The sequence below is a fragment of the Esox lucius genome, chromosome 21 (assembly GCF_011004845.1).
Source record: "Esox lucius isolate fEsoLuc1 chromosome 21, fEsoLuc1.pri, whole genome shotgun sequence".
Classification (NCBI taxonomy): domain Eukaryota; kingdom Metazoa; phylum Chordata; class Actinopteri; order Esociformes; family Esocidae; genus Esox; species Esox lucius.
In genome coordinates, this window is record NC_047589.1 from 22,768,049 (window position 1) to 22,784,548 (window position 16,500).

General features: G+C 47.1%; 1 protein-coding gene across 12 annotated transcripts in view; it reads left to right on the forward strand.

The window, feature by feature from the left end:
- Positions 1–16,500, forward strand: part of ptprma (protein tyrosine phosphatase receptor type Ma) — a 183,797-nt gene that overhangs the window by 67,735 nt on the left and 99,562 nt on the right. For all 12 annotated transcript variants that reach the window (XM_029116168.2, XM_020041831.3, XM_029116170.2 and 9 more), the window contains exons 4-7: positions 268–346; positions 1,938–2,053; positions 4,243–4,417; positions 8,944–9,237. In XM_029116168.2, coding sequence (XP_028972001.1) covers positions 268–346; positions 1,938–2,053; positions 4,243–4,417; positions 8,944–9,237 — 664 coding nt within the window. The remainder of the gene's footprint in view (positions 1–267; positions 347–1,937; positions 2,054–4,242; positions 4,418–8,943; positions 9,238–16,500) is intronic.

The following is a 16,500-nucleotide window of genomic DNA, read 5'->3' on the forward strand; positions in this document are numbered from 1 at the left end:
TCTTCACTGCTAGGTGTTTTGTAACAACGGTAGAGTCCTTTTGGATCCATGACAGGGGAGTGGGCAGGATGGGGCTCACTTTAGGAAGGGGTGGAGAGTTGAGGTGGGAGACCATGGCCAGATTAGAGCTATGACCCCTTTCTAGTTCGACAGGAGAACACTGAGGACTTTGTTGTTTTTATTAAACTGACAACCTCTCCCCTTCCCCTCCCCTCTCTCTCCCCCTTCCTCTCCCCTCTCTGTCTCACCCTCTCCTTCCCTCTGTAGGTTGTTTTTGAGGCAGTGGGCACAGGACAACGAGGCCTACTTGCTATCAGGGACATTAGCCTTCAAGGACACCAGTGCAGTAAGTATCCACTGACGCGCACGCCTGCACGCACACACGTGCACAGACACTCACAGAAATGGACATGCTACAGGGTGGTCCCTTTTTAAGTTCCCATCCTTGTCACCTCACTAGATATATACTGTATCATCCACCAGACCCAGTTCTCACATTGTTCCCTCAACATACAATGTATTCTACTTAAAGCCCCTCTGCCATGAATGAAGGCACAATGTAGGACTTTTATATACTACGCATGTGTCCTTTGAGACAAGGGCAGAAGGCTGGAACCAAGCCATTGACCTCCTGCCCAGGAAGTACTCATCTATCCAATGTCCCTCCCCCAGATGTGTGAAATTCTGTGTGAGTAAGCTATGCTAATTACGTCCAGATATGTTTGGCCATGTAGCCAGGCGCTGAGGAACCGCACTCCGCAAAGAATGTGGATCTGTAATGCATATTACACAACACACATTCTGTCAAACAATGGTATGAAGTTGCGGAAACATTTCGCATCTCGTTATCACATTTCAGCCCCGGTTGCATTGCACTGTGGAGACTGACTGAACTCCAAAGGCTGGGGGAACGCTTAGCCAGGAAATATAAGGGCCACCGCATTACTTCACAAGACCTGTTTTAATTGGCTACCACAGAGTTCCGTGGCGCGTATTGTAGTGTACTGTACCTTGCCTCTGATATCAGAATCAAGGTCGTCGCCGCCACGGCCCACCCACCTCGAACATGGAGAGACATAGGGGAACTAATTAAAAACTCCTTTCCATAATTTGCTTTGCGCGGACTTTGATACCGGCGTTGGCGAGGTAGTGATCCCACCTCTATTATAAATGCAGATTGACCCAGATTCCTGAGCTACGTTGCCTTTGTTGTTAGTTCTGCAGCCAAACTATTAAGGGGTAAGGGGACACCACCAACCTACCAACCCCCCCCCCCCACACACACACACACACACACACACACTATATGAACAAGGCCACAAAGAAGTGTGTTAATTTGATCACCGCGAAAAACGCAGTGAACTGGGGAAAGAAAATACGTTCATGACCCCGTTTTTGATTTGCTACCTGACCCCGCCCCCTCCCACTCCCTCGTCCTTTGCCTGTTATTGCTGCGTCTGTGAAAACTTTTCTAATATCCTTGAACTCGCCAGAGTGGACAGGTTTGTACTTCCCCCGGCGAGAATGTTTTCGCCACGACTGTTCTCCCTGACCTCCTCTCAACACTGTAATATCCTAATTGAAAACACTGTCCCTTCCCAGGAAGAAGGCAAAAAACAGTGTAAGGATCCATTTTGTGATTGAATCTCAGGAAATCAGACCAAGGTTACGCCGGCGTCCACGGGGAATGAATGTGATTTGTTTTTGGTGGGATTGAAAGATAATAAGTGGTTTAGTATGAGCTGCTGTATACACGCCTGGGCCGCCGGAGTGATGGGACAGACGTTCCCATGGTGTGGACTTAAAACGTTCAATTCAGAGGAAACGAAACCCACAGTGGACGAGCATGTAATAGATGAATACAGTGTATTTTGCATACCTAATGTGGTTTTAGTTCCTCATGTGTCTCTCGCCCTGCTTCTCTTCCCCTCTGGCAGTGAGTACGCCACACTTCCTCCACATCAAAGGCGTGGAGGTCAACGCCCGCCAGACAGCCACCTTCCAGTGCACGGTTAACGGTCGCCCCCAGGAGAGCCACAACCTCTGGTTACAGGTCAGTCCGTCCGGACCTCTTCGGCTTTTTCACCACGTTGCCGTCACACAACGACAGACTGCTGTTACTGAGTCTTTGTGTTTGGTACATTTACCAAGTGTCGTGGCATTGAAAACAAAAAGTGACAAATGTCAATTGGTTCTTATCCGCAGTCATATAGTTTAGAAGATATATAGTGAGGGGTAACTTAGTTGATCCCCTGCTGATTTTGTACGTTTGCCCACTGACAAAGAAATTATCAGTCTATAATTTTAATGGTAGGTTTATTTGAACAGTCAGAGACAGAATAACAACAAAATACTTGGTGGCAAAACCCTGGTTGGCAATCAGAGGTCAGATGTTTCTTGTAGTTGGCCACCAGGTTTGCACACATCTCAGGAGGGATTTTGTCCCACTCCTCTTTGCAGATCTTCAAGATCTGGAATCTGATTGATTGATCGCTTCTGTGGAGAGGTGTCTTTTATACAGGTAACAAACTGAGATTAGGAGCACTCCCTTTAAGATTGTGCTCCTAATCTCAGCTTGTTACCTGCATAAAAAACACAATCATTCTGATTGAGAGGGGATGAAATAGTTATTTCCCTCATTAAAATGCAAATCAATTTATAACATATTTGACATGCGTTTTTCTGGATTATTTTGTTATTCTGTCTCTCCTTGTTCAAATAAACCTACCGTTAAAATAAGACTGATAATTTCTTGTGCTACAGGAATTGTTGTGGCCCTATTTTTCTTCTCTCTACAAAAGCCTTATGTCCCCTTTAACCCTGGACGTGAAACACCAGTATTGAGAGAAATTCCACCGGTGATATTAAATCAGGAATTCCTGACAAACATATGGCCCCCAACGTCTGTGTGTGTTTGTGCGTGTGTGTTTGTGCGTGTGTGTGTGTGTGTGTGTGTGTGTGTGTGTGTGCGCGAGTGTGTGTGTGCTCCTAGGGGAGCCAGGGTCCTGCATGCACAAATGCAAGAATTCATTGTTCAAGCTGACAGGATCCTCTGTCCCAAACATACACACACAATACCTGCAGACACACAACTAAGCTGTGTATGAGCCCTTCACCCAGATTCATGCGTCACCTGAAACAATGGCAGGATATCTCCCCTACACACGACCTAGGACTGCATTCCTCTATCTCAACCATTTGACCATTAACAGTTTGGTTTGACCTCTCTGTGAAAGTCTGTTTCCAGAAGGACTAGGCTGATGGTTTCCAGGTTGTTCACATACATAATACACCAGTAGAGTGTGTTAGCTTGCTGATTAGAATAAAAGAAAAACAACAGTGGTGTTACAACCCACAGGGAGAACGACAGTGGTGTTACAACTCACAGGGAGAACGACAGTGGTGTTACAACCCACAGGGAGAACGACAGTGGTGTTACAACCCACAGGGAGAACGACAGTGGTGTTACAACTCACAGGGAGAACGACAGTGGTGTTACAACCCACAGGGAGAACGACAGTGGTGTTACAACCCACAGGGAGAACGACAGTGGTGTTACAACCCACAGGGAGAACGACAGTGGTGTTACAACCCACAGGGAGAACGACAGTGGTGTTACAACCCACAGGGAGAACGACAGTGGTGTTACAACCCACAGGGAGAACGACAGTGGTGTTACAACCCACAGGGAGAACGACAGTGGTGTTACAACCCACAGGGAGAACGACAGTGGTGTTACAACCCACAGGGAGAACGACAGTGGTGTTACAACCCACAGGGAGAACGGCAGTGGTGTTACAACTCACAGGGAGAACGACAGTGGCGTTACAACCCACAGGGAGAACGACAGCGGCGTTACAACCCAGAGGGAGAAAGTCAGCGGCGTTACAACCCAGAGGGACCAAGACGGTGGCGTTACAACCCACAGGGAGAAAGTCAGCGGCGTTACAACCCAGAGGGAGAAAGTCAGCGGCGTTACAACCCACAGGGAGAAAGTCAGCAGTGTTACAACCCACAGCCTACTGGCACTCTTACACTATGCTGTGTGTGGTGGTCTACAGTTCAGTCTACTGTACTTTAATGAACACCACACTGACAGTGTTGAGTCAATGTGCAACCTTTTGATAAGACAGAAGAGGAAATGTCGTCAGTCATGATGGAGACCATTTAATGTGTGGGGTGCCTATGTGTTCACGCTAGTCAGACATTAACGTGCGTTGCTCTGTATTTGTTTCCGACTAGGGTATCGGGGGAAGACAGGCTCCGATGAGAGAGACCAAACCGGTGAACTCCCGCCGCTACATCGCCACCTTTGACCTGGAGAACACCACCAAAGGAGACTCGGGTCGCTACCGCTGCATCGCCCATTCAGACAAGGGTGTGGGCGTGTCCAGTTACGCAGATTTGACTGTCAAACGTAAGTCACTTGCCATTCTCAAACCCGCCATTGCATTTGGTGTTATTTTCCAGTATCCAGTCACCAACCCTGGCCTGCCAGATAGAGACCTGTCAGTCACTCTCGAATGGCACTGTGCGTGTCCCCGCCAACCCACGTTGCCACGGCAGCAGGCTCCGGCTACGGCCCGACTAACAGTGGGTCAGAGGTTGTGTGCGTGCGTGAGATGTTTTCACACAAAACCCGTGTTGAGGATTATAAAAACAGTAGCATCCAGTTCCTTCTTTCTTATTAATCCCATCCATATATTTAATTCCCTTCCGTTTCTTATTATTCCGATTCATCTAGTCATCTATAGTGACAGAGGTTTGTCGGCGCTTCTTTAAATAACATTTTCATTTTCACATTATCTTTATGTATTTGCTTCCACAATTGCTTGGGGTTGGTATTCTTTTCTTTAAACCCAATTATTAAAGTTGCATCTCAGATTAGAAGTTACTATCTCTACCACTTCAGGCCTGGGTTCATACTGTCTCAGAGGAGTTAGTATCTCTACTGCTTCAGGCCTTGGTTCATACTGTCTCAGAGGAGTTAGTATCTCTACAGCTTCAGGCCTTGGTTCATACTGTCTCAGAGGAGGAGTTAGTATCTCTACTGCTTCAGCCCTGGGTCCATACTGTCTCAGAGGAGGAGTTAGTATCTCTACTGCTTCAGCCCTGGGTCCATACTGTCTCAGAGGAGGAGTTAGTATCTCTACAGTTTCAGGCCTGGGTTCATACTGTTCATAGAGTTGGCAACACTACACTGAGAATTTCAGGATGGCTCGCACTGCCACGCTAGCAACAAGTGTTTTCAAAGAACAACAAACATCTGTCTGGCCCCATTGCTAACCCAGTTCCAGATATTGAACCATAATCACTTCACCACACAGTTAATTGACACCAGGAGTCCATGGGCCTGGGACCAATGAAAAGTCATCTGGGGAACCATGTGGGCTGAGGGATCGCGTTTCACTAGGACCAACCAGAGAGTGCTAGTCTATTTCTGGCTTGTTTAGGTCAGGGCTGTGTGAACATTGTGAGGGTGTGGCTGGAGGCAGGTGCTAGCTAAAAGCACAGCTGTGTTTCACTTCGAGTCCCTCTCCCGTCAACACGCCTCAGCCCTATGCCCACATGTAGCCAGCATAGCGCCATGACGACCGCCTGCTGCGACACGACTGATGCTCGCAGACCCTCTCGTCGCCACGAGCTAGCTCTTTGAACTAAGGCCCTCTTCTTTGATCTCGGAGTTAATATTAAAGTGCATGGGACTTCTAGTTGCCCTGTGTTTGCGGGGCACGTTGGTGGCGACGGTGAATTTCACTGCTCCACCCTCACGGTGGAATGGATGGAGCCCGACCTGCCCAACGAGTAGGTGGGGACCCGGTTGGTGCATTTTAAAGTGACGTCTCACGGTGGACCCACGCTGCAACTGTGCACGAAAGGTGGCGGCTTAGGTCACTGGACCAACCAAATGCTCAGGTTCCAAAGAAAACAAGTGCCGTGTCTGTAATGTCAGCCACTCAGCCCCAGGCCTTTGATGCTGCTTAGTCGTTACTGATGGTCGATAGCCACGCCAATGGGACAGACTGGGGCCTGACACGACGCGCAATTATCAGACGGTGCCTATCGGTGCAATGTGGCTCCAACCTTTTGTTTCCCCATTCTACCACGCCTCAGTGGGCCGTGGTGGATCGATCGGCGGCCCTACAGAAGCTGTCGAAGGGGTAGTCTGATGTCTTGTTCCTTTCTGTCTCCCTACCAAAACACAATGGCAGAGATGTTGTGGTGTCGGCTGTGCAGAGATGGCAACTTGACACCCAAACCCCTGCTAGAACACCTTACAAGAACCTCCATATAGATTCTCCTGAAGCCAGATTGAACTGTCACTTTAGCTCATAGTTAATCCAAAGAGACGGTCAGGTGGCGTCTCTTTGTCTTTGTCTCCGTCACTCTTCTTTTTCCTTTCTGTCTTTCTGTCCGTCTTTCGTGCTTTATCCCTCTCCGTCTCAGCCTGTCTCTATGCATTTGGCTCTTGTCGCTTTTGGAGACAATTAGGATTTTATTTGCCATGTGCGTCTCCACCTGTTTGCTGTCTGAGAACAGAGAAATCAGTCAGGACCCCAGGGGGGAGGTACGGCTGGCTTGACTATTGCCATAGAAAGACTGTTAAATAGAAAGACTGTTAAATTTCCCAGACAACTTTTGTCTGAGATGACTGGAGTTTATCATAGAAATCAAATTAATAGAATTGTACCTTTTTGTCAGTAAAACAAATCAAATGTAGATTTCAAGTTCACTCTTTGAAATAATTTCAAAATGTCTGTATTTATCAGTCGTAATGGATCAGTAGAATTGTACCATGTTGGGGTTTCAGATGGAATGAACCAGTCCAGCTGGTGGTCTGTTTGACGGGTCCGCCTGTCTGAATGTCTGTATTGCCAGTCGGGGGGTCAAGTCCAGAGACGGACTGGGGCTGTATTACTGGGGAGACAGACTGGGGCTATATTACACACTGGGTCAGAACAAGCGTGCCAATCTAGGAGCCGGAGCCCCATGCCAATATTCACCTCATTTGTTGTGATTTAAAAGGTGCAAATCACTGCTATTATGAGACATTTGATACACACAGTCCCTGAGCCCAGGCCAACCGACAGACAGGCCGACCGACAGACACTGTGTCTTTTCCATCTGACAGAAAAGTGACACGTTATGAGGCCAGCCTCGCACCTGCCCGGGCCACTCTGCCAGGAAGACGGATGAGCCATTACTTCACTAGTAATTGGTGTTCTGCCTGGTTCCAATCGATATCAGAGGCCCTCGACATGGTGTGTGTGTGTGTATGTAACCGCCAAACGGCGCGTGTGAACGGTACACACACCTCCGACGGTGACAAAATGCTCTCCGTGGTCCTGTTTTGTTTCCTCTGGAGAACTGTTTGAAATGGTGACGTCTCAATAGTGTATGGAATAAGATGAATGCTACATAACTGAATATGCTGGGCATGCTTATTCCTGAGGCTTGAGAACACTCCCTGTTGTGTTATGCATAACAACAGGCCTTAGCCATGGTATGATGGTCATAACCCAGGGACCCCGAGGTGCCTTGTTGCTATTACCAACTGGTTTCCAGTGTAGGACAATGTAATATAACTGTGTGCCGTCTGATATACTGCAGCTTTCAGCCTATCAGCATTCGGGGCCCGAACCACCTGCTCAGTGTTTCAAACACCATATGACTTCCAAAAACATTAACCACTGGGACGTGCTGAAATCTACCATCTGTCGCCAGCGGCAGATGTGATTATTCACGTTTTACGTAACACGATGGTAGTTGGTCCTGCCCCGCGCTTCTTGGTTGTCGTGGCATCTTCTTTTTGTCCTTTTTTCCGTCATTGTGTTGGTCTCTCATGCTGACTCCTAAACGCTCATTAGCTATTGGCAGTTGTGTCTGCCCCTTCACATAACACGAGCGACAAACAACCATTGTTGACATGTCCGAGTATAGTTGGCATATGCAATATGGGTCGGGGGAAATGGAACAGCAATGTAAGGTACTTCTTTCACCTGCTCCCATTTTTGTGATTATCCTCCTGGTAACAGGAGTCAGACGATCACACTCAGCCTCGCACCTGACTAGTGTGTCAGATAGGCTATCATTAGACTAATTATAGGCTGTGTTTGTGTGACAGAATTATTGACATTCCTATTTGTGAGACATGCCACAGCATCAGAGGGAGAGGGGCCAAATGAAACTTCAAAGGCCAGCACTGGGCTGTGTTTATACCTAAGCCCTTAATGCTGACATAGATGTGACTAAAATCGTGACTACAGTTTGGACCACATCGCTGCTCTGTGGAAGTTGACTCAGTCCTTACAAAGAAAGAAAACACCTGACCCCTTAGTCATCACATTGGCGAGAGAAAACATTTCAAAATCATTCACCGTCACAATTGACAGAATCTGTGTCATTGTCTTGTTGCTGATGATTGAACGCGATAGTCTGGCTTTGGATCCAGAATGGATCCTCCTCAGAGGTCTCTTCAGGGAGACAAAGAGAGAGATCTGGCTGAGTGGAGGAGATGAGATGAGAAGAGAGGAAGATTGTTGAAATGGGTCATGTGAGAAATGGAGCAGGACCAGAGGGGGTGATGGGTAATGTGATTCAGGTTGGCTGTTCTATCGGCGAAGGTCAGGAAATTAATTGGTTTAACTCATTACCTCTTTTTACCGTGCTCTCCATGGCAACCTGGGACTCCCAGCTTTGTTCTAGGTGCCACCACAGCGGCGGTAATTGCTCTGACTTAAGATTTAAGTCGTCGATATCATCCTAACATGCGTTCTATGTCTCTCCAGATTCAGTGTGGGTGTAAATGAAAATGTTGGGTCTGTTTTGGTTTTGTGGAAGTGACCCGGTGTATTTTTATGGTTTCCTTGTGCTTCCCTTAATTTCAATGCAGTGTAAGAGTGCAGGACTCCGCCTCTAACTCTCCGCCCTCCCCTCCCCCAGAGCCCCCGGTGCCCATTGCACCGCCCCAGCTCACCGCTGTGGGCGCCACCTACCTGTGGATCCAGCTCAACGCCAACTCCATCAACGGCGACGGCCCCATTGTGGAGCGCGAGGTGGAGTACCGCACGGTGAGCGGCAGCCTTATCGACAACCAGCCTGTGGACAAGACCACGCACAAGATCGGACACCTGGACCCGGACACGGAGTATGAGATTAGCGTGCTGCTCACCAGACCCCTGGAGGGAGGCACAGGGGCCCCCGGACCCCCCCTGAGGGCCAAGACCAAGTGTGCAGGTGAGTCCCCTTGATACACACGCGCACACACAGACAGCCACACACTATGACAGTCGAACAAGGACCTTGTTCACGCGACAGGGTTTTCACCCGTAGGTTGGTGGACGGTGAGAGACATTCACAATACTGTTGGACCCTAGCTGTCATATCATTCTGGCAGACACATGTCATCCATGCCAGTATTAGTTTCATTCTTATATAGATGGATGTCTGGTTAGCATTTGGCCTGTCTGGTCTCAGGGCCTTAACAGTCTGTCTGGCCACCCAGCCTACAGCTTTATTCCCCTCCTCAATAAGGTATTGAAAGGCCTTGTGAGAAATGGAAAGAGGACCTGTGACGAGTTGCGGAGGAGTCACCAATCTGTCCTTTCTTTACCTGGTCGTGGGCTTTATCTGTCTCGGTTGGCCCTCCAATTGTTAGGAACTAAATACTTTATACAGAAGTGCTAGATGCTAAAAATGAGCTAATGCTATTGAGTATAGCAGTCCTGAACAGATAACAGTAACCAGAGAGATGACTGCTGCCACAGCCAACAACAGCAGTGAATCAGAACAGTCTGCCCTTCTTAGGGAAGCTCAACATTAGGTACTCTATCTTCCCTTATCACTCAGCCCTTTTTGAGTTTTCAGCCTCGAGTGGAACAGTTAATCAGGTCGGTAATCTAGATCTCTTCTTGGTCAGTTTACAGTACACAATCCTTGGGCGTTAAGTTGGTGTTAAGGCGGGGTTCTGTTATTCAGACCATCTGTATATATCTGTTTTGGTGACAGATTTCCCCGATATGTCCACGAGGCCACTGTTCTGTCGGCTGGGTCACTGGCCCTGTGTGCTGGTGCCGCACAGATTACTTCAGCAGTCGCTTTCTGTCTTCCCGGTACAGTGTTCCCGGTACAGTGTTCCCGGTACAGTGTTCCACATACCCTGGCCCAGTTTGACATCCGTTTAATATGTCGTCAACAGAACTGCCAGAAGCTATAAGAATGCACCTTTCAGCAGTAGAACTGTGTGGCCAGTGGTTCATGTTAAAGCAGTCTCTGCCTGCTGCTGGCTTGAAGTCAAGTCTTACACATTCCTTACACCAGAAGGATCCCACAGAACAGATATGCATTGATATGCAAACATACAGGAGCAGATTGGTCTATTATAATTCTAGACTACCATTTTTTTGGTTAGAGAATTTATGGATATGACCAGGGCTTGGTTTGTAAGGTCAGGCTAGTATGCGTTGTTGAAATGTATGTTTTTTTTGTTGTTGTGATTTTCTGTAGTTTTGCTGACAGTTTGACAATGCATCACAGGTTTACAGTGTCAGCAGGGGTAACGGACCAATCACAGCTCGGTGTTGATTAGGACATATTGCTTCCTTGCTGGATGTAATGGAGGTGCTGGCAGACTCGCCAAGGTGTGACATGGGGTTGATGGATGGTCCTGCGTGTCTGGTCTCTCTGTGGAGGATGGACAGTATTTCTGTCTGGTTTCCCTGTTCTGTCGCACCCTGGCGGTTGTCCTCTGGCTACACCCCCCCCCCCCCCCCCCCCCAACACCGCTAAAAAAGTTCCACGGTTTTTATTTTAGCCAAAGTCGCTTCCACAAAGCAGTTCATGTTTCAAATGGAATCCAGACAGACACGTTTCATTAGGGGAATTAGAAAATTGATTGCCCTTATTGCTCATCCTCTCACCAATACTCATTACGCATAGCACTGTTCATTATAGATTTTAATACCAAAACAATTAGATCAGCCTCCTATTCTGAGTTTTGCGTTATGGTCCAGCAGAGCCCGGTGGTTGGCCAAGTCATTCCTACTGTCCAGTCATATGAAATGCTTGTTATTCATCAGCATTTGAGACTGAGAAACTCCCTTGTTTTTAACTGATGGCGATGCTGCTTGCTTTTTGGGAGGTTTCAGTGGCTACTGGCTAATTTGGCAGCTAATGCTAAATTTATTGGTGCGCCTTGGTGTTGTTTACCCCACGTCATCCATCTCGCCACGTAGCGCTGGCTAAGCAGAGGAGCCATACCCGCAGACTGCACCTGATGCATCGAGTTGGTCGGCGACTACCGCTTCCCACCTGGTGGGCTCAGGGGGTTGTCTAGTCGAGCCAAGACAAAGTGTCTCTAATGGAGCGAAGGAAACATTAGCGCCATTAGCTGTTGTGCGCGGCGCTGCACCCCGGGCTACAAACACACCACACGCAATTACCCCAGTAATTAAACAGGTGCAATGCTTCTATTCCTCCCAAACTGAGTGGCATGTGATCACCAGTCCTGTGGAGGGAAGCCGTGTCTGTCTGATGCCTGCTCTAAAAAACAATGCCTTACCATTTCATCCATTAGCTGGCGCGATAACCGCTCATTAGCTTCTCCTAGTGTGACACTATGCTCTCCAATGCCAATGGGCTAAAAATCCTATATTGCTGCCGGCACTCAGAACGGTAGAATTGCTAAATTGTATTTACATAAATCAGTGTTTCATTATTTATTCAACATGGATTCTTTAGGAACACTGCCCCACCTCACTCTGTGATAGAAGAGAGGCTTGGGACAGAGTTTGTTTATGGGGGTTATTCAGCAGCATCCTCTGTAGTAAATCAATCATGTACAAGCAGATTGCGGTGTCAACATTAGTCATTAGAGAGGGCAGGTCTCTAAGTGCTGGGAACTATAAGATGGACAAGACCAGCCATTCCAACATGCAACAACTGAATGTTTCTAAATTACCAGTTTTATTTACTGAAGATGAACGAAACTTGATGCCAGATTTGCGGCAGAGATTTAAAATGTAGGTAAGTGTCTAAACATTACTGTAAATGGTTGCATGTTTCAAGGTAATAGAATGTGAATAGAATATTGTGCTTACATATGATGTAAGTGTTTTTAGAAAAAAAAAAAATAGCAAAATAATTGTTGTAGTCAAAATGGGCGGTTAAAAACGAATGTGCCATTTCAAATGGTGGCAAAAAGAGCAAAGGATTGTGAATGAAACTGGGTGTAGGGTGCTGAGACGATGAGTAAGCTAGACATCGGAAAACAAAGACGGCTAACTTGAGGGGGAAGCAAGACTGGCTTTGCGGAAGGTCGGCGAGGTGAAGGAAAACGTGAGACGAGATCTGACCGATAAGAACCGTGTAACAGTGACAGTAGATGGAGACGCCGCACTGTTGCAGTAGGCTTGTCATGACAGGACCTGCCCAGGCTGGTTCTCCCTGCCTCAACTGCTGAGCGCCGGGGACACACACAATACTCACAGGACACATACCAATAATACCTGAGCGCCTACCACTGCCCCCTGTTGGCAACTCAACCTCCGTAAGCCTTAAATCCCAGTGGACAAACTCAGCATTTGTTTTTTTGAAGATTGCTAAAACAGGCCTAGTGGATATATTAAATTTTTACGTGCAGATTACTGCTTAGATTTAGTATGGTAATATGTCTGTTTAATATGGTCAGTCGCTCTGGGTAAGAGCATTTGCTAAATAACTTTTAAAAACGTATTTGCATCTACATAAAATGTACATAGATCACTCATTTGCCCATCAGTGAACACTTCTTAGTGCTCCATGAATCTGATCCCCAAGGCCCTGGCGCACACACACACACACAAACACATACTGACAAACAGAACAGCCAGTCTGACACAAAACATTGCTGTCCACCGCGTGTATAGAAACACACACTCGCACCTCCCACTTCGCCTTTTCTCACCAAGGTCAGAGACTGGTAAATGATTTGGGGTCCCACTGCCAGGCTGAAGGAAACAGCCCTGAAGATGGCTTCCATTTACCGTAGTCTGTGTGAGTGATGTCCCTGACACACCACTGAGGTGTCAAGCTATGTTACTCAGGTGATCCCAACACTTTCCATTAGCGTCCGCTGACGATTCCTACATGAATGGCTCATTGAATTAGCAAGGTTGTCTACTCTGAACGGAGCCCCATTTGTCAGCTGGTGGGACATTGTGCTCCGTTCGGGTCCGGGGCAGTTGCTGAGGGGATTCGTTGTGGTGGGGGGGGGGGATTTTTGTCGTTGGGTTTGACATTGAAAGGCATGTGGCTTATTGTATGATTCTCAAGGACGTAGAGCGAGACGGATGTTCTTGAAAGAACTGTGTGCGTGCGTGCCCATGCTAATGTATTAGTGTACACGCATGTTTTCGATGTGATAAACAGGAAAGAACCAAAGGAGATTAAAATGTTTATTTTTTTTTCTCTCTTGCTGTGATGCGAGTCCGTTGTCTCTTTGCATTTAATTCACCCGCTTGTTAGGCTTTTTAAAACAGCGTCGCTCTGTGTAATCTGACAAACTGGATAACATCACCCATGCAAATTGGATTTCTCTGAATCCCACAATGACACTTTTCAAATATGCTTTTCACTTAGGGGTGTACTCACTTTTGTTGCCAGCGGTTTAGACATTAATGGCTGTGTGTTGAGTTATTTTGAGGGGACAGCAAATTTACACTGTTATACAAGCTGTACTCTTACTACTTAACATTTTAGCAAAGTTTAATTTCTTTGGTGTTGTCACATGAAAAGATATAATCAAATATTTTACAAAAATGTGAGGGGTGTACTCACTTTTGTGAGATACTGTATATGTGAATGGCCATCTTACGCTGGGTTGAGAGTCAGACAGTGTGTGGTGTCCTGTGATACATCACTGACTCAGACCCTGGATAAATGACTCAAACTGGTGTGTGTGTGTGTGTGTGTGTGTGTGTGTGTGTGTGGTGCAGCCGTGGTCTCATTGTTATAACTAATCCTAGTCAATTGGATGCTTCTGTGTGCCCCAGCTCTCTGACTGCTGAACAACCTCAGCGCCAAGTACCAGTCAAGTAATGAGGCTTCCATTTACTACTGTAAACTGGGCCTGCAGTGGGGTGGGCTGCAACTAAGGAGAATATACACACACACACACACACACACACACAGAACATGCTGTAAATTGAACCTGTGTCTTTGAAACAGTGAGAATGTGCAGCACCCCTGACTGGGTTCATGTGTTTTCAGCCGCTGAAAAAACACTGGTCCAGGCTGTGAGTACAGGTCTTTGGAGTGCCCACTGTGGAGATTGGCCATGGCTTTATAGGTACTTAGTTTCCCCAAAGGAGACAGAAAGAGCGAGTGACAGAGAGAGACTGAAACAGACCGATGGAGGGAGAGAGACTGAAACAGACCGAGTGAGATAGAGCCAGAAAGGAACCGAGAGAGAGGGATGGAGAAAGAATTATTTGATTTTCAAAAGACCTGCTTTTGCTCACCTAATTAATTAAATGTACAAATGATGTTCATAGACATACAAGACAGAGACAGACCTAGAGTGAGACTGAGAAAGAGGGGTTGACTGAGAAAGAGGGGTTGACTGAGAAAGAGGGGTTGACTGAGAAAGAGGGGTTGACTGAGAAAGAGGGGTTGACTGAGAAAGAGGGGGGAGACTGAGAAAGAGGGGGGAGACTGAGAAAGAGGGGGGAGACTGAGAAAGAGGGGGGAGACTGAGAAAGAGGGGGAGGCGGGGAAAGAGAGAGACATTTTGTAAAAACTGGGATTCAAGGGACGTTGTAAATGAACAGCATTTCCTACTCCACTGCTCTAAGTATCAGTCAATTACAGTTATTTATTTCTTGAAATTTAAAGTAATTGCTAGTTTTGTGGAACTATCTGCTGAGGAGAAAATGTACATTATGTTGGGTAAAAATATAAACAATAAACCTGGGAGCTGAATATGTCCTGGCCTGTCCATAAAAAAGAGAAACAATAGTGCCCACAATATATGTGTAAAATTGTCTGTTATTTGGTCTACTGTATTTATTTATTTATTTTGATTGTGCTTTTATATTTTATTTGTATTTACTGTACTATTACTACCTAAACATGTTTTATTTGGTAATAATGGCACCATTAATTTATGCCAGTAAAGCACCTATTGAATTGAGAGGTGGAAAAAGACTGCGAAAGAAAGTGAGAGGGTGACGGACGGACGGACGGGGGGTGACGGACGGGGGGGGAGGGTGACGGACGGGGGTGGGGGGGGGTGACGGACAGGGGGGAGAAAGGAGACCTAGACTTAAGGAAAGGGAGGGGGAAAGCGATGAGATGGTTTTGGTGGACAAGAGCGTGAAAATCCAATGTGCAAATAAAGTTGGCGAAGGAGCGGGCGGATGAGTAATGTCAAATAAATAAATGGAGAGGCGGGAATGGATGCCCATACATACATTTATGAGTGGATATTAGAAAGCCCCATGGACATGTAAAACATTTTAAAGAAGAGCTCTGGCCAGCTTTTAATGCATGTTCTCTTGTCACAGTGTTTTTCCCTTTGCCAGACGAGACGACACTTAAGCATGTCGCCGGGCCACACCGAAGCACTGCTGGGACCGGTAGGATTAGCTGTCTGCTCCAACTGCACTAGGATGCTATGGAGTCGTGCAATGTGGCCCATCAAACCGGTGTAATGGAAGACATTTGTGGGCGTGCGTGTGCGTGCAAGCATGAATGCCTGTGTGTTGGAGTGGGAGCTGTGGATGCTCCTGTGTGGGTTGTGAGGGGAGACGTTGAAAGCCGGGATGTCCTCTGACTTCTCCCACTTTCCCCCTCAGGCGCCGCAATCGTTTCCTTCTTTCTTCTTCCTCTCCTCTCTCTCGGCCTCTCCTCTGCGCTTCATTCCTCCCAGCAGGCAAATTAAATATGATGATCCCGCCTGGAAATGAAATGGTAAATCTCATATAGGCCACGTTGCCTGATTCCCTGCCTGACTGCCTTGACTGGGGTAGAAACACACTTTTGAAAGTCACCTTTAGCAATGACATCTCTGTTCCCGAGGAGAGAAGTGTTCAAAGCCAAGAAACGCAGGCGGGGGATGTATCGCGCGCATCCATCTTTAAAGTCCCTACTGTGCGAGAGCTCCCACTGTTATCAGTTCCGCCACTACGGATATGGTCTGCGCCAGGGAAATACCGTCACCTGAGGTTTCAGGGATCGTATGTTTAGGGTGCAGGCAAGTGTGTTTCCGAGATGCATTTTGGGTGCGGATGGCGCGCGCGCGTGCTGATAGTGCGCGTCCTCAAGGCGCATGTCCTCACTGTTCTGTGGGTGAAGTGGTGTGTGTCAACTGACATCTAACAGTGTAGCCTCTTTGATTACTGAGATCGGGATCTGTTATCAATTTCATTAATATGAATGTTCTTTAATCAGCTTATTTTAGCACCATTCACACAAAATTCTCATCAAATGCATGTTAACCATTAAACACAAAACATATGTTTC